This window comes from Moschus berezovskii, chromosome 26 (genome assembly GCF_049115385.1).
Source record: "Moschus berezovskii isolate FMDL1 chromosome 26, NW_MosBer_1.0, whole genome shotgun sequence".
NCBI lineage: Eukaryota > Metazoa > Chordata > Mammalia > Artiodactyla > Moschidae > Moschus > Moschus berezovskii.
The window spans coordinates 31,805,496-31,830,867 of record NC_142485.1 but is presented as its reverse complement, the minus strand read 5'-3'; the positions used below and the strand labels follow the sequence as shown (position 1 = coordinate 31,830,867).

Sequence of the window (25,372 nt, the reverse complement as noted above, 5' to 3'; positions counted from 1 at the left end):
GGTTTATCCCTCAGTTTTAATAACCTGCCAGTCGGTTCCCCAAACTTGGGATTTTTAGAACAGGTTGTAAGAGTTCTCATTATAAAGGTTTCTTAACTACGTAAAATACCCTCATGTGTGAGACTGTGTTCACAAATGAACATTTCAAGCTGTTTGGATTTTAATCTTACTTCCCCATTTCTCCTTTTGATTGTTGATGTTGAATTGAGGATCTCCACATTTTTTTCATCTTATTTTTTCATTCAAGTGAGTTCATTGATAATCCAAAAACAGATGTGCTTATGGTCTGCCTTACCCAGGTACACAGTTCTCCGTATGCCAAGTTGTACATAGAGCTTCTTCGTTAAGTGTTATGGACTTTGACATTTTGGCCACTTGCTAGCATTTTGACCTGGAGGAAGTTATTTAATTTCCCATGTCTCAGTTTCCTCATTTGAGAAATAGGGAAGATAATAAAAAGGTGGTGAAAATTAAATGAGCCAGTTCGTTTTAAATGCTTAGCATGGTTTTCAGCACATAGTAACAGTCAGTCAAGGCTGCTGCTGCTAAGTCACTTCAGTCGTGTCCGACTCTGTGTGACCCCATAGACGGAAGCCCACCAGGCTCCCCCGTCCCTGGGATTCTCCAGGCAAGAACACTGGAGTGGGTTGCCATTTCCTTCTCCAATGTGTGAAAGGGAAAAGTGAAAGTAAAGTCGCTCAGTCGTGTCTGACCCCTAGCAACCCCACGGACTGCAGCCTACCAGGCTCCTCCGTCCATGGGATTTTCTAGGCAAGAGTACTGGAGTGGCTTGCCATTGCCTTCTCCGCAGTCAAGGCTAGTGATTGTTAATAGCACTGTACATAATTAGGATGGATGGATTAGGCAAGGGGAGAGGAGTAGATCGATGAAGGAGAGGAGAAGGATGTTGAAAATGAGGTATCGTTCACATATGCTTCTTTCACAAAAGGTAGTCTTTGTATTATTCAGAGAATTTCTTCAAAAGCTGCAGACATATGTAGGACATAGGAGGAATACCATAATAAGTACATTTAATCATTTTACTCAGCAGATATTAACAATCCCTTATGAGCAATGGGAGTACAGTGATTAGCATGGCCATAGAGTTTGCATTTCTAGTGGGAAAGGTTTACAGATTAAGTCACATATGTCTACGTGTCGTTAAAGCCTTGTAATTTCCTGGACCGTCTTCACAGACATGAGGGCCTGCTCTGGATATTCTCTCTTCTCCTTTGACATTTAGCCTGCTGCTTGTACTCCTCGATTTCATCTATGAGACATATTCAGGGGGAAATGAGAACAATCAGTTAGCTAGAGGAAATGGAAGGAGAAGGGCTGCCCATGATTTTGGTTTTTTTTATATTTTTGTGAGGGGCCACACCTTGCAGCATGTAACATCTTAGTTCCCCAAGCAAGGATCGAACACACGCTCCCTCATTGGAAGCGCAGAGTCTTAACCACTGGACTACCAGGGAAGTCCACATAATTTTGACGGATAAGCAAATGGGGCAACAACATGTAGGTAGAATTTCTTAAAAGGTGCTGTTCTTCCTTACTGTCCATGCTGGGAATGCAAAATGGTACAAGACTGTGAGCAGACTTCTTCCCAGGGGTCTGTGGAATCCATGTCCTTTGCTAACTGATACAGACAAGAGCAAATCATTCTGTGTTCAACCCCACCCCGCCTCCCCAAAAGTAAAGGGAGAAATATGGTAAACAGGGACCTTGAAAAGAGAAAGCATTCTTTTTAAAAAGAAGCACCTCAGGGGGAGTGTGTGAAGAGGATACTGTGCTAATCATTTGGTTTGGTGATGCGGGAGGTTTATGAGCTAATCGTATAATAACAGTTCTCTTGCTGAGCCACACGTTTCTCCCACGTCTCAGATTTCACTGAGCCCTTGCCCACCTGTGCCAGCAAGTAGACAAGGACTTCCCACGCGTGAGCTTGAAACCAGAGCAGTGGCTTCACCTGTTATGTTCCAGGATGACTGTGTATCCGAATGGATTTTGAAAGAGAGACCGTTTAGACCATGATGAGCCAAGGCATCTGGAGATCAAGGGCTCCATTTTAAATGTATAGCACTCACCTGCATTCTTCCCTGGTAGCTCAGCTGATAAAGACTCTGCCTGAAATGCAATACAGGAAATCTGAGTTCGATCCCTGGGTCAGGAGAAGGGAATAGCTACCCACTCCAGTATTCTTGCCTGGAGAATTCTATGGACAGATGATCCTGGCAGGCTACAGTCCATGGGGTCACAAAGAGTCAGACACTACTAACACTTTCACTTTTACCTGTATTCTGCACTTTGCCAAGTAAGCCATGTAAATGTCAAAAACGTGGTAGTACCACCCTGTGACTTTGGGAAACAATTATCTGCTGAGATTCACGTTAGGTCAGAAAGGATTGCACGATACTTCTGAGCTTCTTTCATTCATTTCTTCTACTGAAGAAAAAATTTTTGTTAGTTTCTAAATGTCTAAGACTGCAGGGAGATCAAACCAGTCAATCCTAAAGGAAATCAGTCCTGAATATTCATTGGAAGGACTGATGCTGAAGCTGAAGCTCCAATATTTTGGCCACCTGATGCGAAGAACTGATTCATTGGAAAAGACCCTAATGCTAGGAAAGATTCAAGGTGGGAGGAGAAGGGGACTACAGAGGATGAGATGGTTGGATGGCATCACCGACTCAGTGGACATGAGTTTGAGTGAACTCCGGGAGTTGGTGATGGACAGGGAGGCCTGGCATCCATGAGGTCGCAAAGAGTCAGACACTACTGAGTGACTGAACTGAAATGTCTAAGAGGCACTGTGACAGTGGTTAAGTGCCCCTTCCAGAGCCAGGCAGCCTGGCCGGCTAGCCTGTGACCTCGCACAGGCTGCCTCACTCCTCCTTTCTTCATCTGCATTTACTGTATCAGCTGTATTTACATCCGAGGGTTGTGGTGGAGATTAAATGAGAGAATGATATGAAGTGCTTAGAGCTAGAAATCCGGGCATCATTAATACATCAGCCGGTGTTCATAATTTGCAAGTTATGAAACCAGGGCTCCAAAAATGCTCAAGTCATAAGCAGCACTTTGTGAACATGTGTGCATTTTTTCAGGGGGCAGGGAGAGAAACCAGAGATTATGGAGAATCCATAACTCCCAGCTCTTTTCTCAGAGAACTGAGACCCTGAAAAGATTAAAAACCAGTATCTTACGGAAAATATGGTAATACTCATCCACTTATGCCCCATTTGGTCTTCTTAAAAGATAAATAATCAAAACTCCAGGGAAAGTGTTTTATGAATACAACATTTTACCAGGGAACAGTTTTTTCCAAAGGCTCCATTTTATATGTCAAGCACTCATATTTATAAATAGAGTTTTCTTCTATAAAACAAATTTAAAACTTCTTAGTAAATAGGAACAACTTTCCTTCAGTGTCAGAATACACTTACTCATTTTCAAAGTGATTTTTTTTTGCAACTTAATGTGCAGTTCAGCAATTATTAGGTGTATTAATTTTTAAATATACTGTATTATTTTTTATGATTATTGTTCCTAATGGCTTTTTACAACATGCCTTCATTTTTCTGATAATTTCCTGTATTGACTTATATAATGATGTTTTCATTGTTGCAATTATTACTTTTAATAATTCTTTGAACCTCATATATGGACATCTTCTTTTTAACTTCATTATTTAGAGCCAGGCTCTTGTGGTATTGTTGGAAATTTTACTCTTCAAGGCCAAAATGTAGAAGGTGTTTTTTTTTAGACCTCCTTCTTCTCTTAGTTTTAAGCTATCAGCCTAACAACTATTCCCTATGATATAAAATGCAAATGACAAATCTTGATATTTTCTCCTCAGTGCAGATATTTTTCTTATGGTTGGTTTGTAAGATGTGTCCTAAACATTTTTAATATTTAGATCTTTGTGTAAAATTTGACCTGCTGTGTACTTTAAATCTGTTTTCTAATTTCTCCACTTTTGACATTCTCTTGGTCCAATGACAAACCTTCCTTTACCTGTAATTCCTTGTTTTGCATAATCGATTCTGTTTGCAAAAGTAATAGGATTGGCTGGATTCTGATTTATTCTTCCTTCAGAACTTCTAATCCAGATCAGGATTAATTATATTCCTTATTGTTGTGTGTTAATTGAAGTGGACCTGATGTAAAAGCCAAAAGCTTATTCTCCAACTCTGATAAGTGATATTAATAATTCCCTCAAACCTGGCTGAACCAGAAACTCCAGAATGTTTTAAGGCACTTGGTTTATCCTCCATATCAAATGAGCACTCATGGGACTCTACTGGATTATATAATGTTTGGAAAGAATTATTAAGAAATTATATGAACGATGTTATACAGTAATACAGTTTTATTTTAGTGCTTGAAACACAATTATTTTATGAAACTATAATTGCAGGTTAGTGCCTGACACTGTTTCTCGAACCCCCCCTTCACTTCCCCCACAATATATTGTCAATTAGCTATAAGCATGCTTATTTTTCAGTGCAATTCAGAAGCCTCTAATGGAATCCTGTGGCAAAGTGAAGCATCCTTTCATATGAACGGTGCAGATGGGTTGAACCGTTTATGGTTTTGTTTATGCACGTGACAGAAGTGCCAGGCTTTAGTAGCTCAACTGAAAGTTATAGTTTAAATCATTCTGTTAAGAGTTCCGCGACCACTTGCATATGTCAGTAATGAAAAATAATCAACATAAGCGTCTTTGAAAAGCAATTTTAGATCATTAAAGATGCATGAATTTTGACAAAGCAAGAAGATTTGAGGCTTATTAAGAATATATTAGGTCTCTCTGTTGAGTGAAGAGAGAGGGATTTTTATGCTTCTGCTCAAGAGGAAAGGTGTAGGCTAATTGTAATCTCATGAAAGATTAAATGGACAGGTACAGTAAGAGATTTCAGTCTTCATCCTGAGTCTTCCTGCAAAGCTTTTGTGAGAAACAGAGCCTATTCCTGTATGAATCCTGAAAGGAAACAAGATCTTAAAACAGTCTGTATTTCCTAATGGACTACATATGGGTTACGTCATTGTCCATCTGACAAGTAGTCAAGGGCTTCTGGGTAAATCATATAGAATTTAATGCATGCCTTTTTCATAATACTACATTACATTTGCTTTTTTGTTTTATTATTAACAATTAAAGTTTGATTTTTTGTAAATATGCAAGCGACTCGAGAGAAGGTGAATGAAGTAGAATTTCTATGGGTGTATGTCACAGATTGAAGAAAGCATCTGAAAATGTATCAGCGTTCCTCCAGGGCTGCTGTGTGTTCTTTCTGCCCTTCCACCTTGTAACCCTTATGAAACCACTTTGTTCAAAACAAACTGAAAGATAATTATTTTCTCACCCCCTCCAAAAGTTTGATATTTGTAAAGCTCATAGTTGTAAATTTCCAAAATTCTCTAATGACAAAAATTGATTCCATTTGTTGTACTTAGTTATGAAAGTATAATCTTAGGAAGAGTCGAAGTGGGTCCGTCCCAAATAATCTGCGAAAGGAAGTGTTAGTTTACCTGCACACTTTCCCTTAAAGTGCTGAGTATTTCCTGGAATCCTGACTGCATTTGCTAAAATGGGAATATACTGCATTTGTAGAAGATATGAAGTGCATCTCTGTCGTGTGATGTCTGATGTCAGCTGCAGCTGCTCAATTTGCATGTAAATTCTGAAAATTTCCTTGTCCCATGTGACACTTCTGAAATGTCTGTCTGTTCTTTTTTCCTTTTTAATTTCTCAAGCTCACTATTTGGATAAGATAGTTAAAGGTACTGTATACTTGCTCTTTGTTGACATATCTCCATATATATCTCTCTCTAACCGTGTGTAGCTTGTAGTAGGTATGAAAATAGATTGTTTTCCTGCATATTTTTATAAATGATAAATCAGGCCTACATTATGTGAACTCCTTTGGATTTAAAGTATTGAGACTTCAGTGTCTGTGTCTCATTTTTATAATTTTGGGTTATCACAGATTTCATTCCTATGTAAAAGCATTAGTCTTCACTGAAACCGAAAACTGAAGATAACAGTATATTTGCTGTTTTTTGTTTGTGGAGTTTTTTAGTTTTTTGGCTTTAAGATCTTCATTGTTGGCAGTTCAGCTCATAAGCTTTAAATTCTAAATCAAAGAATCACACTCACTCACTCTTATCACAGAATAAGAAATTGTCAATCTAAAGAAGATTCTGGTTAACATATGTTGAGAGAAATCTCATTTATCCTCATATGGAAACTTCTTTGGCTTTATCTCATCATAATTTATGTTTTGTGATTTTCTTTTTAAAAAAACTACAAAATACTGTGCATTCTAGAGAATGAAAATGATAACACTGCTCAGCAGAAAACAGCAGATTCTTTGTCTTCAGTTATCATAGAAATAAATGAAAACCATATCTTTCAGAAGAGAAGATTCCCTTTCCCTTGCTCCTCAGATTACCTTTTTTAATTCCTTGTTTGTGCTTTTCATTAGCTATAAAAATATTCATGGCAGTGCCCAGGCGTTCATGTAATAACTTCCTGTGCGCACGCATCGACTGCTGTACCCCTTTGTCACTGGGGCAATTAAACCTTTTTTTTTTTTCATTAAAAACAAAACAGAGACATCCATAAGGAAAATTTACCTTTTAGGCATTGAATAATCCATAAAAACAGACGGTAATTGTCTGAAAGAAAAGAAGCAGCAAAATTAATATTCTCCTGACTTGATGGCGTCCGTAAGTCTAATTTCATCTTACCCTGCCGCAAGGGACTGTCAAAACAGTCTTCTTTCTGTTAACTCTAATCTGAAGAGACAGAAAGTCTCTTTGAGATCTTTTCAAGTTCCACAGTGAAGGAGGGAAAGCCAGTTATATGAATAATTCTTTTAATACAGACCTAAAATAAACATCCTTAAAGAGATGGTTCCCCTTAAATTTTGTCACCGAAACAAGCATTCTAGTTATAAGAAGCTAGAACAAACCCCCAGCTGCTAGAGCAGACATTAACTAATATATATATATTTTATACCAAATTATAAATTAATTCTTTCCAAAGAGATCTGGTTAACAGCCCATTATTCTTGCCATCTTAGAGCATCTCTACTCTCGTTTCTGTCAGTGTCATGTCACACTCATAGAGAAGAGCTCCAGAACCTACCCTAGTGTCATGCTCATAAACAGATCATGTTGGCTGCATGCCAGTTACCATCTGTAGGAAGTCGCAAAATTTGTTTTTTTTTTTTTAATGTCATGTTAGACTGAAACAATTATAGATTTCGGATATATTAAATTATTTTCATTGTTTCCCAAATTTTCCCTCCTTGCCCATAAAAGCAGACAAGATAGGATTTAAAGGTAACAGCATAAAGGCTTTAGGGAGATTGTCACAAACTATCACTCTTCGCGCTCTGTCTTGAAGCACGCCACTACCGTGTTTTTGTTCAGTCTCTCGATGTTTTACTGTGCTCCTTATGGTATTTCATTTTGTCCGTCCTGAGTAATCAGATATGCACAGCTATTACATTTAGTTGGAAATCCTGTCAGTCCCGTCCCATCCGTATGCAGCCTGAATCCTAATGTTTGTTAGAATAGATGCTAAGCTGCTTCACTATTTCCTGGGCTTTGCTTATTCTGTGAAAAGGAATGTATTCTTGGCATAAAGTATAGTCATTGATACTGGCCTATACTTTGTGCAATTATTTAATGCACTGTAATTTCACATGAATATATGGCAACTCTGAGGCCAGATAAAATTAACATTCTCTTTTGAACATCCTTCATAGCCACGTACCCACACGTTCATGCTTTTAAATTTAGAGGGAATTTTTGAAAGCAGCAAGGCACTTTTAAGAAGACGTGTCCTAACCAGTGACCAGTAATGTTTACAGCAGATTAAAAATCTATTCTAGGGCTTCTGAAATGATCTCGCTGTGACGCTTTTTTCACACTTTAACGATCAACCTTGTTGCTTTGCTAAAGGAAAAAAAATTTTAAGTTAATTTTGTCTGGCCTGCAGCAATTTTAGTGGGTCATTGCAGACATTTCTGTCCTGCACAGGTAAGTGGTGTCTCAAGGGTCAGGCCAATCAAAGATGCCACTTGGATAAGAATCAGATTCCTTAGATTACGTTGCTCTTTCTATCCATGTGCAATTACAGTATTTGTGCTGTTTCGAAAGGCCTGTTCCCACTCAGTGTCCCTCATCTGTTTATTTGAGGTACAAAAACTTTAAATACTCAAATCACTTGTGTTGTCCTTCTTTGTCTCTTTTGACAGAGGGGTGTCCCGGTCTGTGCAACAGCAATGGAAGGTGCACGCTGGACCAAAACGGCTGGCACTGTGTTTGCCAGCCAGGGTGGCGAGGAGCAGGATGCGACGTAGCCATGGAGACCCTCTGCACTGATAGCAAGGACAATGAGGGAGGTAAGAGATGTGGAGCAGGAAAGTGAGCCTGTGCCAGAACTCAGGTTTATAAGTTCTCGTGGGTCCATGGTTATCTGTTGCCAAAAAAAAAACTGATCCCCACAGGTTAGATTGATTGAAAAATGTATGAGTGCTGATAGAATGATTTTGCTCCCTGTTTTCCCTGAAACAAATGCAAGATTATTATCATTCAGGGAAAAGGCAAGGTAACCAAGCTACTGTATAATGGACATTATTTTCCATTTCTTGTCCTAATCTCCAGGTGATGATTCTCCTTGATGCAGTTTTTAGGGCCCTGTGAATTGGGAGCTCAAGAGCAGTATTTTAATAATGGAACAGTCCAAAAGATGCAAGATAGTTCCCAAGCTCTTCTGTTGAAAGGCCATGAAGAGAAAGCAGTCCCCTTGAAGCTGTACTTCCGGTGTCTTTTTATCCTTAACTTTGCAGCCTGTGAAAGGATTGTGATATTCCACCCCATGTAAGCCCAGAGTGAGGAAATAATTATTTTTTTCCCGTTGTGCCCATCCTCTGTGCTGGTGTGTTTCGATCTCAGAGAACAGAGAGTGAGAGTTAGTGTCTGTGTCTCCAGCGATGGGGCTGTTCACTTTTGCTGTCCCTTTGGGACTAAGTGTTTCAGGAGGAATTATTACAGTTTCTGTCTAGACCTCTCTGGTCATCTGCTCCACGGGTGACCTTCCTAGTGTGTGTTTCCCTTCCTCCACCTTCATTGTACCTGCCCTTCTGGGAGTGTCCACGTGGGCAGTTTGGTGATGGTTACGAGTGCAGGTTTGGAGTCAGGTCCTCACTCCACCAGGAAATGGCAACCCACTCCAGTATTCTAGTCTGGAGAATCCCACGGACACAGGAGCCTGGTGGGCTACAGTCCCTGGGGTCGCAGAGAGTCAGGCGTGACTTATTACCGAGCACACACGCATCACTCCACCTCGTAGTGCTTATGTCACCAGAGACAAGATCCTGACTGTGTTAAACTTCAAGTGTTTCACATGTAAAATAGGCATAAAGGAGTTTGTGGAAGCGTTGAAAGAATGTTTGTGTGTTGCCAGGGATATGTTACATTGTAAGGAGCAGCTCTTATTATCCAGTTTTCCTTCTTTTGCTTTCAAAGTACTCACCTTGACTAGGTGAACATCATAAAAGGTTGTCAGAGAAGGTTGAATTGGCCCTTTCCTTTCCAAATAGAGCAGACATAACATCGGACAGATGCCCGCAGTAAAGCAAGTGTCATGAAAAAGCAAGTCATGTGAATTTTGGGGGTGTGGGTTCCCAGTGCATATAAAAGTTATGCCTATCATATACTGTTAAATTACCCTATACTGTAGCCTATTAAAGTGTGCAGTAGCATTATGTCTAAAAACAACCTTAATAGAAAAATAGTTCTTTGCTAAAAAAATGTTAACTGTCATCTGAGCCTTAAGCAAGTTGTAGTAGTGACATGAAAGGTCACACATCACCATCAGAAATATAATAATAATGAAAAACTTTGACATATTGCAAGAATTACCAAAACATGAGACAGCGACACATGCTGTTGGAAAAATGGCACTTTGGGCTTGCTCCACTTCGAGTTGCCACACACCTTGGAATTGTGAAAAATGCGACATCTTCCCCACAATAAAGGGAAGCACAGTAAAATAAGGCCTGCCCTGTACTGCTCCCTAGGAAGTGGGATGGTCAGAACCAAGTCTCAGCTCTCCTCCTTGCCCCCAACACACACACACAGACACACACACACACAGACACACACACACACAGACACACACACACACACACTCATTCTCAAACCAAATGTTACTCGTAGCCTTCCTGACTACGAGTTGCCATTCTCCCTATTCATTCCTAGCTATCTTTTCACTCTTCCGTTCCTGCCTAACTGTTGACTCTTTTCCCTGTGCTCCTTTAACGTGGACTGTCAAGAAACTTGAGCCACAATTTCTGCACCCTGCTGTCCATCCTGATGGGTTTGGTCCTTAGCCCGCAAGGCTTTTCCTGCCTGAAAATACACAGTTGCCTCTCGCCTCCCTGTGCCCCGGTGCTGTCGTGGAAACCACAGCATCAGTCCTCTGCTTGCCCATACAGCAGCTTTCCCCTCCCTCCCAGGAAGCCCCTACCCCTGGGGAGAAGGCTAGCTTGCCTTCCTCCTTGATCAGATGTTTCGCCCTTGTGTTCTAAGAGATTATACTGAGGAGGTTACACCTCTGGCAGAACGAAGCAAACTGCAGGGCCCAGTCTGCAGAGCCACTGCAGAGTAATTTAGGGGCTAATCAACTCTTTAGTGTCCTTATCGGCTATGGCGGTTTCTCTCTTCCCTCAGAATTTATCAGCTGTGAATTGGCCTCGTTCCCTCTTTGTTTATTCTTATTAGCGTGAAGCTCTGCTATCTCTAGACTTCCCTCTCCAAGGGGAAATCGGACCTGATAGAAGACCTCCTGTGGCTTCTCTGCTTATCTCATATAATTTGTATTCCTGTCCCTAATCTAATTTTGCTCATCTTCTGAGAAGGTACCTCAGCGCCAGCTTTGTTACACCCTAAGATTGTAACCTGGGTGCCTTATAACCCAAGCTAGAGGATTCATCGAACTTAAGCATGGGTTATGTGTATGCATACAATATTTTTCACACTAAACCCAAACTCAAGACACATAATCTGGTGATTAAGGATATTATTACCATCTAATGGTTCAGTTCAGTTCAGTCGCTCAGTCGTGTCCGACTCTCCGCGACCCCATGAATCACAGCACGCCAGGACTCCCTGTCCATCACCAACTCCCGGAGTTCACTCAAACCCATGTCCACAGAGTCGGTGACGCCATCCAGCCATCTCATTCTCAGTCGTCCCCTTCTCCTCCCGCCCCCAACCCTTCCCAGCATCAGAGTCTTTTCCAGTGAGTCAACTCGTCGCATGAACCATTAGATGAGGACAATGAAGCAGAACATTTAAAATAAGGACTATAGTTGAAATTCTGTGACATGTGGGAGCTGTGCCATCATAGACACTTGTCTAAATTTGGTGTCAAAAATGGTGAATTAGCCAGAAAGTTGCTAAGCAGTTTCATTTAACACATTAAGCAGCTGAAAAAGAAGGAGAAGATGAAGAGGTTGCTTTGACTTGTATCAAAAATCAAATGCATCATAGCCTAGTCTGAGCAAATGTATAGAGCACAGCTCTAAGGACTTTACAGACCACACACGCACACAGAGAGACAGAGACAGAGTTGCTTACTAGTGGCAGAAAAGTTCTGTCTCCAGGTAAGAATGATGGACGCTTCCGTGGTGGCTCAGATGGTAAAGAGTCTGCCTGCAATGCAGGAGACCCAGGTTTGCTCCCCTGAAGAAGGAAATGGCTACCCAATCCAGTATTCTGGCCTGGAGAATTCCATGGACAGAGGAGCCTGGAGGGCTACAGTCCATGGATCGCAAGGCATTGAACACAACTGAGCGACTAGTACTTTTACTTTCACTTTTTTTTCAAGGATGGTGGGTAGGCAGAAGAACAGATTATTCTATCAGAATATGAATAGCCATCAATAGCATCTCGTTTTACTATAACCATATAATATATTTCAGTAACCATTTCATGTGGCTAGTAGGGTTCTGTTACTTTCCGGAGGAATCTTCTGTTCTCTCTCCTCCCTTCCCTCCAAATTCCAGCCCTCTTACTTTGTTGTTGTTCAGCCGCTAACTTGTGTTCAACTCTCTGCGACCGCATGGACTGTAGCCCACCTTCACTGCCTCCTGGAGTTTGCTGCCCTCTTACTTGAGAACAGGAAAATCAGTGCTGGAGTCTCTGGCGTGCTTTCCATGCCCCAGACTGACAAGGCAGCTCTCCAGTTCCCCCAACACTTCTGTAAGCACCTGGTCACGCTGCTAAGACTCGCATTCAATAGGCAGTGTCTTGACTTTCAATAGCTCCCCATATGGTGGTCCCACAGTGCGAGCATCAAAATGCAACAGCTTGCCAGAGACAACTCTTACCTTTATAGAAACTCAAGGTAGGTACTCATGAATGAGCTGATTTCCCCAAAATACATTATATGTGGCAATGGCTGCCATGTTCCTATCGTTCTTCTCCTTAGGGAGATGTGGTCAGAGCTCCCTTTGACATCTTGCTTTCCTGTCTGGTCATCAAATAGACAGCTCCCCTGTGGATACCTGAGGCATAAGAGGCAAGTCTTCTTCTGCAGATTGGATGGTGGAAGGCCCAAGAATGACTTAAACCTCTCCCTAAATTCTGTGCAAGATGGCAGAATATCAAAATATAAATCCTGCCAGGAATGATGCCTCTTACTTTTAAGTAGATGGAGTTATTCTTGGTCCTTCAGAGTTATTAATATTACTTCATGGGGATATGCCAGGAAGATATACCTCAAACAGGTTTTTTTTAATGCCTTTAGAGTCTGATCATAGTAGAAAAAAGAAGCACAATTCAACTGAGGTTATTTAGAAATTAAAAAACAGTACTGAGAGAGGAAGGAAGAAAAATACACACAGAAGATTCACACTGCAGAAGCACGCAGGTGTGTGTGCTGGAAAGGACAAAGAGGAGGGAAATGATGAATGATATTTTACTGTAAGCGTCAGAATGAGTGTGGTGAATGGGCAGCGGCAGTCTAAGTTTGGAGATTCCCGAGTGAAAATAAAGAAACATTTGAAAATACATTTGAAAAAAGTTCTAGCAGGAGGTTGTGTTCTCTAGAATACATTTTTTTAAAAAAGAAAAGTTAAAACAGAAAAAAAAATCAGAAGGGGAATGGTTTTAAAAAAAAAAGGAAGGAGGAAGAGAGGGGAGGAAATTCTGAGTTCCTAAAGTGAAAGTCAGTCTTCATTCCAATCCCAAAGAGAGGCAATGCCAAAGAATGCTCAAACTACCGCACAGTTGCACTCATCTCACACGCTAGTAAAGTCATGCTCAAAATTCTCCAAGCTAGGCTTCAGCAATATGTGAATCGTGAACTTCCAGATGTTCAAGCAGGTTTTAGAAAAGGCAGAAGCACCAGAGATCAAATCGCCAACATCCGCTGGATCATGGAGAAAGCAAGAGAGTTCCAGAAAACATCTATTTCTGCTTCATTGACTATGCCATAGCCTTTGACTGTGTGGATTACAATAAACTGTGGAACATTCTGAAAGAGATGGGAATCCTAGACCACCTGACCTGCCTGTTGAGAAACCTGTATGCAGGTCAGGAAGCAACAGTTAGAACTGGACATGGAACAACAGACTGGTTCCAAATAGGAAAAGGAGTACGTCAAGGTTATATATTGTCACCCTGCTTATTTAACTTATATGCAGAGTACATCATGAGGAACGCTGGGCTGGAAGAAGCACAAGCTGGAATCAAGATTGCTGGGAGAAATATCAATAACCTCAGATATGCAGATGACACCACCCTTATGGCAGAAAGTGAGGAGTAACTCAAAGGCCTCTTGATGAAAGTGAAAGAGGAGAGTGAAAAAGTTGGCTTGAAGCTCAACATTCAGAAAATGAAGATCATGGCATCTGGTCCCATCACTTCATGGGAAATAGATGGGGAAACAGTAGAAACAGTGTCAGACTTTATTTTGGGGGGCTCCAAAATCACTGCGGATGCTGATTGCAGCCAGGAAATTAAAAGACGCTTACTCCTTGGAAGGAAAGTTATGGCCAACCTAGATAGTGTATTAAAAAGCAGAGACATTACTTTGCCAACAAAGGTCTGTCTAGTCAAGGCTATGGTTTTTCCTGTGGTCATGTGAGAGTTAGACTGTGAAGAAAGCTGATCACCGAAGAATTGATGCTTTTGAACTGTGGTGCTGGAGAAGACTCTTGAGAGTCCCTTGGACAGCAAGGAAATCCAACCAGTCCATTCTAAAGGAGATCAATCCTGGGTGTTCATTGGAAGGACTGATGCTAAAGCTGAAACTGCAATACTTTGGCCACCTCACGCAACAAGTTGACTCACTGGAAAAGACTCTGATGCTGGGAGGGATTTGGGGGCGGGAGGAGAAGGGGACGACAGAGAATGAGATGGCTGGATGGCATCACTGACTTGATGGACATGTGTTTGAGTGAACTCCGGGAGTTGGTGATGGACAGGGAGGCCTGGCGTGCTGTGATTCATGGGGTCGCAAAGAGTCGGACACAACTGAGCGACTGAACTGAACTGAAAGTGAAAGTGGCCAAAGTATTGGAGTTGCAGCTTTAGCATCAGTCCTTCCAATGAACACCCAGGACTGATCTCCTTTAGAATGGACTGGTTGGATCTCCTTGCAGTCCAAGAGACTCTCAAGAGTCTTCTCCAGCACCGCAGTTCACAAGCATCAATTCTTCGGCGATCAGCTTTCTTCACAGTCCAACTCTCACATCCATACATGACCATGGGAAAAAACATAGCCTTGACTAGATGGACCTTTGTTGGCAAAGTAATGTCTCTGCTTTTTAATATACTATCAAGGTTGGTCATAACTTTCCTCCCAAGGAGTAAGCATCTTTTAATTTCATGGCTACAGTCAGCATCTGCAGTGATTTTGGAGCCCAAAAAAATAAAGTCTGACACTGTTTCCACTGTTTTCCCATCTATTTCCCATGAAGTGATGGGACCAAGAGTGGGACACGACTGAGCGACTGAACTGAACTGAAAGTGAAAGTGAAAATCGCTCAATCGTATCCAACTCTTTGTGAGCCCATGGACTACACAGTCAAATGGAATTCTCCAGGCCAGAATACTGGAGTGGGTAGCCTTTCCCTTTTCCTGGGGATCATCCCAACCCAGGGATCAAACCCAGGTCTCCCGCATTGCAGTCAGATTGTTTACCAGCTGAGCCACAAGGTAAGCCCATAAGAGTTCCTGAGTACTTCTTAAAAAGAATCCAGATGTCAGAATGAAGAGTGGCAGTCAGTCTCAGAGCCTTGAAATACATTATCCTGGCAGATGATTTGGGGGAAAAATTACTTTTTTATTTGAAAGACTCCATGAGATCCCACTGCAGGGGAGAGGGGCTTCCCAGGTGGCTCAGCAGTAAAGAATTCCCCTGCAGTGCAGGAGACACGGGTTCAATCCCTGGGTCAGGAAGATCCCCTGGAGGAAGGCATGGCAATCCACTCCAGTATTCTTGCCTGAAGAAGCACATGGGCAGAGGAGCCTGGAGGGCTCGTCCATAGGGTCGTAGACACGACCGAAGCGAATTAGCGTGCATTCAGGGGAGAGATTTAAGTTACTCTGAACCCTTTTATTATCCACAGCAGTTTTAGATCCCAGGAGAATCCCATTCTAGAAAAGAGAAGTCCAGCTTTGCTTTCAGAAGCATGGGATTTGACCACTGTTTTTAAATGAGTTTTAGGAGAGAAAAAATATTCACACAGGCTGAAACTAACAGTCTTCCCTGTATTTTACACCCATTACCATTCGCTGCCATTGCAAGCTTTAGAACAACAAAGGGCATTGCCCAGAACCTCTTTAGACAGTGTCCCCTTTCTCCGGGTTAAGATCCTCTGCATTCTTGGGCAGGATTATTACTAGCAGTCATACACAGTGCTGGGAAAGATTGAGGGCAGGAGGAGAAAGGGGCGACAGAGGACGAGATGGTTGGATGGCATCACTGACTCAATGGACATGAGTTTGCGCAAACTCCAGCAGATGGTGAAGGACAGGAAAGCCTGGTGTGCTGCAGATAGACCTTGGGGTCGCAAAGAGTCGGGCATGACTTAGCAGCTGAACAACAGGTTGTCAAGATAACCACAGTCAACAACTCAGAGTGCATGTCTCTTTGCCTCCTGAGGGAGCTTAGGTGCACATTTATGTTTTTAAATGAAAACAGGATAGGTACTGCTCTAAATTTGATTCTGCCAAGGAGATTTTTTTCATGTCAGTACTTGTAGGTCTGTCTCATACTTTATAACAGAAGCACAGATGTCCTGATTAAGTTTGCCACTACTCCATTAATAATAACTTAGTTGTTTCTTATTTTTTGCTCTTGGTATAAAGGCAGATCTGTAGTGAATCTATGTGTGGGTGTATGTGTGTTTATCTGCATATAAATCTTTGTGTAAATGTACACATATTTCTTTGGAACAAATTTGTAGAAATGAAATTGCTGGGTCACAGGGTGCTTTAAATTTCATTCTGGTGGCTACTGCCAAATTGCCTCGCAGTAAGTTTCACCACTGTACACTTCATCGGTAGGAGAGTTTATTTGCCCCATGTTCACAGTCTGTACATAATCGTTGTACATAAACAAAATTGTCCAACAAAATGAAAAATATGAATTTTGTCTGCTGGGTGGAAATGATTCCATTTTTATTGTTTTCATTTGCATTTCCCTAATTACGAGTTACATTGATGATCTTTATATATGTTCCTTGACTGTGTTTCTTTTGCTGGTTGCTTATTTATTTCTCTTGACCATTTTTTTTCTATGGAGTTTTTTGACTTTTCCTTTTTAATTTAAAGGAGTTGTTTATATATTCTACTTATCAGCTTTTTATGAAGTGCGTTGTAGATAATTTACCCCAAGTTTTCATTATCTTTTAACCTTATTTATGGAATCTTTCATCATGCAGAAGTTTTCAAGGCAAATGTTTATAAGGTTTAACTTTTCCTTCCTGAATTTGGGATTATCTGTCTTTATGAGTACATAAGGCCTTGCCCTTTTTAGATTATATGTAGTATTTCATATAATTTCTTTTAATACTTTTTACCATTGTATGAATTGCCTAATGTCCAATTTATCAAGAATATGTGAAAGTACCTATTAGAGTAAAAAAGAAAAAGGATTTCAAGGATTAGCATGGTATCTGAGGACAGGAAAATGGTGATAAAAGAAAGCAGTGGTATCTATGTTGTAGAAAAAGTCTTTTAACTTTTTATTTTATGTTAGAGTATAGCCGATGACCAATGCTGTTATAGTTTCAGGTGTACGACAGAGCGACTCAGCCACACATACTGTCCACTCACCCCCAAACCCCTAGGCTGCCACATAACATGGAGTAGAGTTTCCTGTGCTATACCATGGGTCCTTGTTGGTTATCTGTTTTAAAGAATGGCCATCATCAAAAAATCTCCAAGCAATAGATGCTGGAGAGGGTGTGGAGGGAAGGGAAGCCTCCTACACTGATGGGATTATAAATTGGTCCAGCCACAATGGAGGACAGTGTGGTGGTTCCTGGAAAAAAAAAAAAAAACTAAAAATCTGCTGTGCTTTTTTTAAAACATCCTTTGGCCTGTTTTGATCTCATAATCTCTAGGAACTGAATTTATTCTTCACTTTGATCAGCAAAATTTTTGTATACATGTTCAGTGCCAAAAAGAATATGTCCTAAATTCTGGGACCTACAACAGTGGACTAGATTAGCCCTCAAGGAACTTGGTGAGACCATTGTCAGAGCTGATTGCTAAAAGAATTGGGGCGAGAGCCGGGATAAGAGCAGCGAGAGGTCTCCAGCAGAGGAAATAATAATCACAAAGGTCTCATAAGCCATGTTAAGGAGTTCTAACTACTCAAAAAGCAGCAGGGACCAATTAAAGAAAGAGCATTTTACCTAGAGAAGTGAAATAATCACATTTGATTTCTGCCAAGAGTACTCTGACAGAAGTGTCGAGAATGAATAGCTGGGACAAGACTGGAGCCTGGGAAACCAAGCTCTTGTTGAGAGGTGACCATGGTGGCCTGAAGGGTCTTTTCAGTGAAATAAAAAGAAAGCTGACTTGGGACATGTTTAGGGTAGGGAAAAGGAGGAGCTGGCCATTGATTAGGTGCAGAGAAAAAGGGAGGAGAGGAGTGAAGGACAACACTCCGGTTTCTACTTTGAGGACCTGAGTGAGTAGATAGCGGAGACGTCCACTGAAGTCAGAAATGCAGAGAAAGTGGTCTGTTCAGAGATGATTGTGTATGTTGCGTTTTCCACATGTTAAGTTTTCAATCCCTGTGTAACATCCAAGTGGAAATATCTAGAAGGCAGGTTGTGGATTGGGAGTTCAGGAGAATAAACAGCCTGGGGTCAGTCATTACGATTGAAATGATGTGAACAGAGGCTAAAGCCACGAGGAAAACTCTGTTAATCAGACAAACCAGGAAGATACGCAAAACCAAACATGATCCAGATTCAGTAATAAGCAAGTGAATTTCATGTATGTTACAGAATGGTGACCCAAAAGAGAAACAAAAGGAATACCTGTACCCTTTGAAGATTCTAAAATCCACAGATGAAATACTGCACCCGAAATCCTACCTTGGGAATTCCCTGGTGATCCAGTGGTTAAGACTGTGCTTCCACTGCTGGGGGCTGAGGTTCCATGCCTGTAAAGAGAACTAAGATCCCACAAACCACACTGTACAGCCAAAAAGAAACATAAAGATATATTGGGGCGGGGGCGCTTCCCAGGCAGTGCTTGTGGTAAAGAGTCCACCTGCCGGTGCTGGAAGCACAATAGATGTGGTTTGATCCCTGGGTCCGGAAGGTCCCCGGGAGAAGGAAATGGCAACCCACTCCAGTATTCTTGCCTGAAAAATTCCATGGACAGAGAAGCCTGGTAGGCAACAGTGCATGGGATCACAAAAAGTCTGACACAGCTGAGCAGCCATGACACTTTTTAAAAATAAAATATATATATATTTTTTAATTTTTTAAAGAATTTCTACCTCTACCTCCAGCTTGGAATGAGGGAGAAAGACTTACAAATACTGTGGGTAAGGGCTTTAATTACCTTTAGAGTGAAGATGAAAACTCATTCAAAGGAAATTCATAACTTTTTATCCAGTTAGTCGGAGAAGGCAATGGCAAGCCACTCCAGTACTCTTGCCTAGAAAATCCCATGGATGGAGGAGCCTGGTAGGCTGCAGTCCGTGGGGTCGCTAAAGGTCGGACACGACTGAGCGACTTCACTTGCACTTTTCACTTTCCACTTTCACACATTGGAGAAGGAAATGGCAACCCACTCCAGTGTTCTTGCCTGGAGAATCCCAGGGACAGGGGAGCCTGGTGGGCTTCCGTCTATGGGGTCACACAGAGTCGGACACGACTGAAGTGACTTAGCAGCAGCAGCAGCATCCAGTTAGTATATCAAGGTTTTGAAAAAAAATGTTAAACTATCCATAGCTGCTTAAAAGACAAAAGTGAGACTTTTGACAAGCAAGTCAAAGTCAGCATAGAGTGTAAGTTAGGAAATGATGGAGTCAGACATTTTAATAATCTAGTAAAATGTGCATTGTTTATCAGGAAAAAGAAAAAATGATTTAAAGACAAAGGAAACAGGGCAGGGTAGAAACTTAAAAGCAAGACTAAAGGTTGACAAATTATGACCTCTGGGCCAAAGCTTGTTTTTGTAAATAAAGTTTTATTGAGACACAGTCATACCTACTTCTCTACATATTGTCTCTGGCTGCTTTTGAGCTATCAGGGCAGAGTTAAACACTTGTAGCAGGGACGATATGGCCCATAAAACCTGAGATATTTTTTATCTGGTCCTTGACAAAGTAAGTTTGCCAACCACTGTTACAAACCAATGAAAGTCGTAGGAAAGATGAGAGCATATTTTTAAATAGAGCAATAATACTGAGGATTAAGTGGAAGGAAGCAGAAACTATATTGTCTACTTTATATCAAAATACCACTTATATTGCAAAGCCTAACCTGGAGAAAGAAAGGCTCTTAACTGATCATTGAAGTTGTTATTGTGGGTTTTGAACATTTCTGATTTTCTTTAGATCTTTTATATGATTAATTCTATTAGATATGGCTTCTATGCCAATACCAATTTAAGCCAACCTCATATTCCTGAGACTAAAATGGAATGTCGATGATTTTAAGAAGCTCGTCTACAAAGTCAATTTTACTACAATAGACATTTGGGCAAGTGGATAATCAACTTTAGTGGTACTAGATAGCCCTAGCTATGTGAATATAGGCAAAGAATGAAAAATGTTTTCTCAAGTTATAGGAAGCCAGATTCATAAGCATCCGTCACTTGCTTGGGCAAGTTACTGATAAACTCTGCAGAAAAATAACAAACCATGCGTCCCTGCATCTTGGCTGTTGAAAATGAGATTCTGTCTCTGATTGATGTTAGCAGAGAGGCTTGTAAAAATGCATTTCCAACTGATTAGTTCAGAAGGTGTCAATCTCATGCAGTTTTATGACCTGCAGAGCACATGCCAGATGCACGTTTGGTTTTTATAAACTAACAAAGATGAATGATGAGATTTGAGCATTCCTATTTGGCAACTGTACCATATAGTGCCTAAAGGAAGGCATTCAGGGAGCATTATGGGGGACCAAAGGAGGGGGGATTTAACCCTTAATTTACCAGGTTAATGGAGATAAAATGTAACCTTTGGCAGTTTCACTACTAAGTAGTTTCTAGTTATGCTTAAAATATGAATGTAAGGGGAAAACTTGCAAGAATATCAAATATTTATATGGAATTACTTTCCCAAGCATACTCATTCTAAATCCATGGAGTAAGAACTCTTAAATATATACACACACACACACGTATATATACACATGTGTGTATGCTCAGTTGTGTCCGACTCTTTGCAACCCCATGCACTGTAGACCACCAGGTTCCTCTGTCCGTGGAATTTTCTGGGCAAGAATCCTGGAGTGGGTCTGCATTTCCTTCTCCAAGGGATCTTCCCAACCCAGTGACTGAACCCACATCTCTTGTGTCTTCTTCATTGGCAGGTGGTTTCTTTACTAGCTGAGCCACCAGGGAAGCTTAAATTATAAAACGTACTAAAGATTCCTCATGAAGTCTCAACCTTCAAGCGGTTGAGATTATAAATCATGAATTGTTACTGAAAGAATTTTTTAATTGTTTTTTTGAAGCTAAAATGATTTGGGTGCAATAGGTCAATCATCTGCTACTTTAAAAATGAGTCTTAACTTATGCTTCTGTGTCTTTGAGACAGATGGAGAAAAAATGCAGTATATTGCATATTATAACATATCCTCATGAAAAATAAGCCTCTAGCATAGTTTCATCTTTCTCCCACTAGAAATATTGAGAAATATTTAGACATTTTTCATCTTTGTGGCCTTTTGGTTAAAAAAGCAATATTTTGATAAATTTCTCTGAAATTTCAAAACTCAGTTTCATTTGATTTTCTTAAAACATGATTTTTTGAATTTTTGTCACAGAATAGATATGTGCTTTCAAATAATTAACAATCCATTTTTTAGAACTATAACAGACATACACATGAAAATGTAGCTATAATAAAGAAACTATAAGATCTGCTTATCAGAAATTCTGACTCATACATTTTCATGTGTATAAAAATTACGGTGTCAAAAAGTTAAAATAGTCATGCAAAAGAGTTCAGCATCATACATTTAATTCTAATACTTATTAACCTCTTTTTTTCAACCATAAGGGAAATAGTGAAATTTTTAGTCAATGTCTCTGGATTAGCTACATCTCTCGGTTTTAAGTGACAGAAAAGTCAGCCCAAACAGGCTTAAGAAAGAAGGCAGTGCTTTGACTTCTAGAACTGAAAAGCCCAGGTCAGATGCAGCTTACTGCAAAAGCCCCAAAGATGTCACTGTGACGTGTTGTTTTTTCTGTCCAGCTCTTGACTTTGACTCTGCTGGGAAGGCTCCGTTCCCAGACAGGTTCTAATACAGTGGCAGCGGGGAGATGGAGTAACCCCAACCTCACGGCCTTACCGCTCCAAGCCCGGAGGGATGGGGGTGGGTGGGGTGGCTTTTTAGATAGTCCCTGAAGTTCGGTCCTGTTTGACAGGTTAGGTCCCATGTCCATTTCTGAACCAAACACAAAGGGAGATATGCACATAGACCGAAAGTTGGGGAGGACTGGCTGTCCAAGTGAAAATTCAGAGTAGCTGTCCAAAGAAGGGAAAATGAGTGTTAGGAGAAACCACAGGTGTCCACAGCATTCTTTTTCAGGTGGGCAAAATGACTGAAGGACACTGAGCCAGGCCACGCATCTCCTGTTTCTTACCTTATCTGTGTTGCTGTTGACCTGCTTATAGACTGGGCAGTATGATTCAATTCAGTCTGTTTTATTTGGTCTCAGTTTGATGTCAGGTAATGAATGGGCAAGCATATGTTCCATTAATAAGAGAAGCCTAAAGCAAAAAAGAAAAAAAGACTAGTGTATTTTTTAAAAAATAAAAGTTGTTTCAAAACACCTGTGTAAATAAAACATTGGTCAACCAGATATTTTCAGCTGAGTTTGCCATAATAGGGTCACGATGAGACCTGAAACTTAAGTTTTAAGATTTTTATAATGATCTTGTCCATTCTCCCAATGGTGATTAAAGTCTGCAGAAACTAATGTTTTTATTAATCTGTACTGAGAAATGTAGTAGCCAAATAGATCAAAATTCACGTATCAACTGGTCACTGAAAAATGACCTTAAAGAATAATGTCATAAAACCATTATCCTAACACTTATCTGCTAATGGGATGGTTTATGTTTCAAACAAAGTTCTTACATGGCCCATTGAATATAGTTTCCTTTTGATGTTCCTGGAGAAGGCTTGGGAAGATTCTAACCTTTATTCTTTTTATGTCACCAACACCTGTAGGTCAATTTTTAGTGATAGATTTCTTATCATTTTCAATATTATAGCTTATTTACATTAGCCACATTTTTATTAACATCTTCATTTTAGAGGAGGCATATTAATAGAACTCAGGCTCCAGTTTAAATTTTGAGAAATGACTTAATTATATTCGGAATATATTTTACCATCCTTGGGCTTCCGTGGTGGCTCAGATAGTAAAGAATCTACCTGCGATGCAAGAGACCCAGGTTTGATCCCTGAGTCAGGAAGATCCCCTGGAAAAGGAAATGGCTACCACTCCAGTAATTCTTGCCTGGAGAATCCCCATGGACAGAAGAGTCTGGCAGAACATAGTCCATGGGATCGCCAAGAGTAGGGTGCAACTGAGCGACTAACGCTTTCCGTCCTTGGGAAAATGATTTCCTTGAAAGGTGACTCGCTCATCTCATCTATTATATGTTAATTTGTGTTAGTATTTCACAGACTTCCATTTTCAGACCATTTCCCAAATTTTAGGTGGGAGAACAGCCAGTCAGTGGCGTGGTCTGCACACACACAGTAGTTATCAATGGATGGCTGGTTTGCACACATACAGTAGTTGTCAGTGGAGCAGACTGCACACGCATAGTAGTTATCAGTTGATAGAATGGTTTGCACACGTACAGTATTATCAGTCAGTGGAGTGGTTTGCACATACACAGTAGTTGTCAGTCAGTGGATGGTTTGCACACATATAGTAGTTATCAGTCGATGGAATGGTTTGAACACACACAGTAGTTGTCAGTCAGTGGAGTGGTCTACACACACACAGTAGTTGTCCAAGTGCGATGTATTCTGGCGCAGTTCAGTTCAGTTCAGTCGCTCAGGCATGTCCGACTCTCCGCGACCCCATGAATCACAGCACGCCAGGCCTCCCTTTCCATCACCAACTCCCGGAGTTCACTCAAACTCATGTCCACAGAGTCAGTGATGCCATCCAGCCATATCATTCTCTGTCGTCCCCTTCTCCTCCCACCCCCAACTCCCAGCATCAGACTCTTTTCCAATGAGTCAACTCGTCGCATGAGGTGGCCAAAGTATTGGAGTTTCAGCTTCAGCATCAGTCCTTCCAATGAACACCCAGGATTGATCTCCTTTAGAATGGACTGGTTGGATCTCCTTGCAGTCCAAGGGACTCTCAAGAGTCTTCTCCAACACCACAGTTCAAAAGCATCAATTCTTCAGCGATCAGCTTTCTCACAGTCCAACTCTCACATCCATACATGACCAAGGGAAATAGCCTTCAGTTCAGTTCAGTTCAGTCGCTCAGTCGTGTCCGACTCTCCGCAACCCCATGAATCACAGCACGCCAGGCCACCCTATCCATCACCAACTCCCGGAGTACACCCAAACTCATGTCTACAGAGTCGGTGATGCCATCCAGCCATCTCATTCTCGGTCATCCCCTTCTCCTCCCGCCCCCAACCTTTCCCAGCATCAGAGTCTTTTCCAGTGAGTCAACTCGTCGCATGAGGTGGCCAAAGTATTGCAGTTTCAGCTTTAGCATCAGTCCCGCCAATGAACATCCAGGATTGATCTCCTTTAGAATGGACTGGTTGGATCTCCTTGCAGTACAAGGGACTCTCAAGAGTCTTCTCCAACACCACAGTTCAAAAGCATCGATTCTTTGGCGATCAGCTTTCTTCACAGTCCAACTCTCACATCCATACATGACCACGGGAAAAACCATTGCCTTGACTAGACGGACCTTGGTTGGCAAAGTAATGTCTCTGCTTTTTAATAGACTATCAAGGTTGGTCATAACTTTCCTTCCAAGGAGCAAGCATCTTTTAATTTCCTGGCTGCAATCAGCATCTGCAGTGATTTTGGAGCCCAAAAAAATAAAGTCTGACACTGTTTCCACTGTTTCCCCATCAATTTCCCATGAAGTGATGGGACCAGATGCCATGATCTTTGTTTTCTGAATGTTGAGCTTCAAGCCAACCTTTTCACTCTCCTCTTTCACTTTCATCAAGAGGCTTTTGAGTTGCTCTTCACTTTCTGCAATAAGGGTAGTGTCATCTGCATATCTGAGGTTATTGATATTTCTCCCAGCAATCTTGATTCCAGCTTGTGCTTCTTCCAGCCCAGCGTTCCTCATGATGTACTCTGCATATAAGTTAAATAAGCAAGGTGACAATATACAGCCTTGACGTATTCCTTTTCCTATTTGGAACCAGTCTGTTGTTCCATGTCCAGTTCTAACTGTTGCTTCCTGACCTGCATACAGGTTTCTCAAGAGGCAGGTCAGGTGGTCTGGTATTCCCATCTCTTTTAGAATGGACTGTGAAGAAGGCTGATCGCCGAAGAATCGATGCTTTTGAACTGTGGTGTTGGAGAAGACTCTTGAGAGTCCCTTATACTGCAAGGAGATCCAACCAGTCCAT

At 41.1% G+C, this 25,372-nt stretch overlaps 1 protein-coding gene across 8 annotated transcripts in view; it reads left to right on the top strand.

The window, feature by feature from the left end:
• TENM3 (teneurin transmembrane protein 3) overlaps positions 1 to 25,372 on the top strand; it is a 654,366-nt gene that overhangs the window by 548,727 nt on the left and 80,267 nt on the right. For all 8 annotated transcript variants that reach the window (XM_088832605.1, XM_055416368.2, XM_055416366.2 and 5 more), the window contains one exon: positions 8,274 to 8,420. In XM_088832605.1, the coding sequence (XP_088688731.1) occupies positions 8,274 to 8,420 (147 nt within the window). The remainder of the gene's footprint in view (positions 1 to 8,273; positions 8,421 to 25,372) is intronic.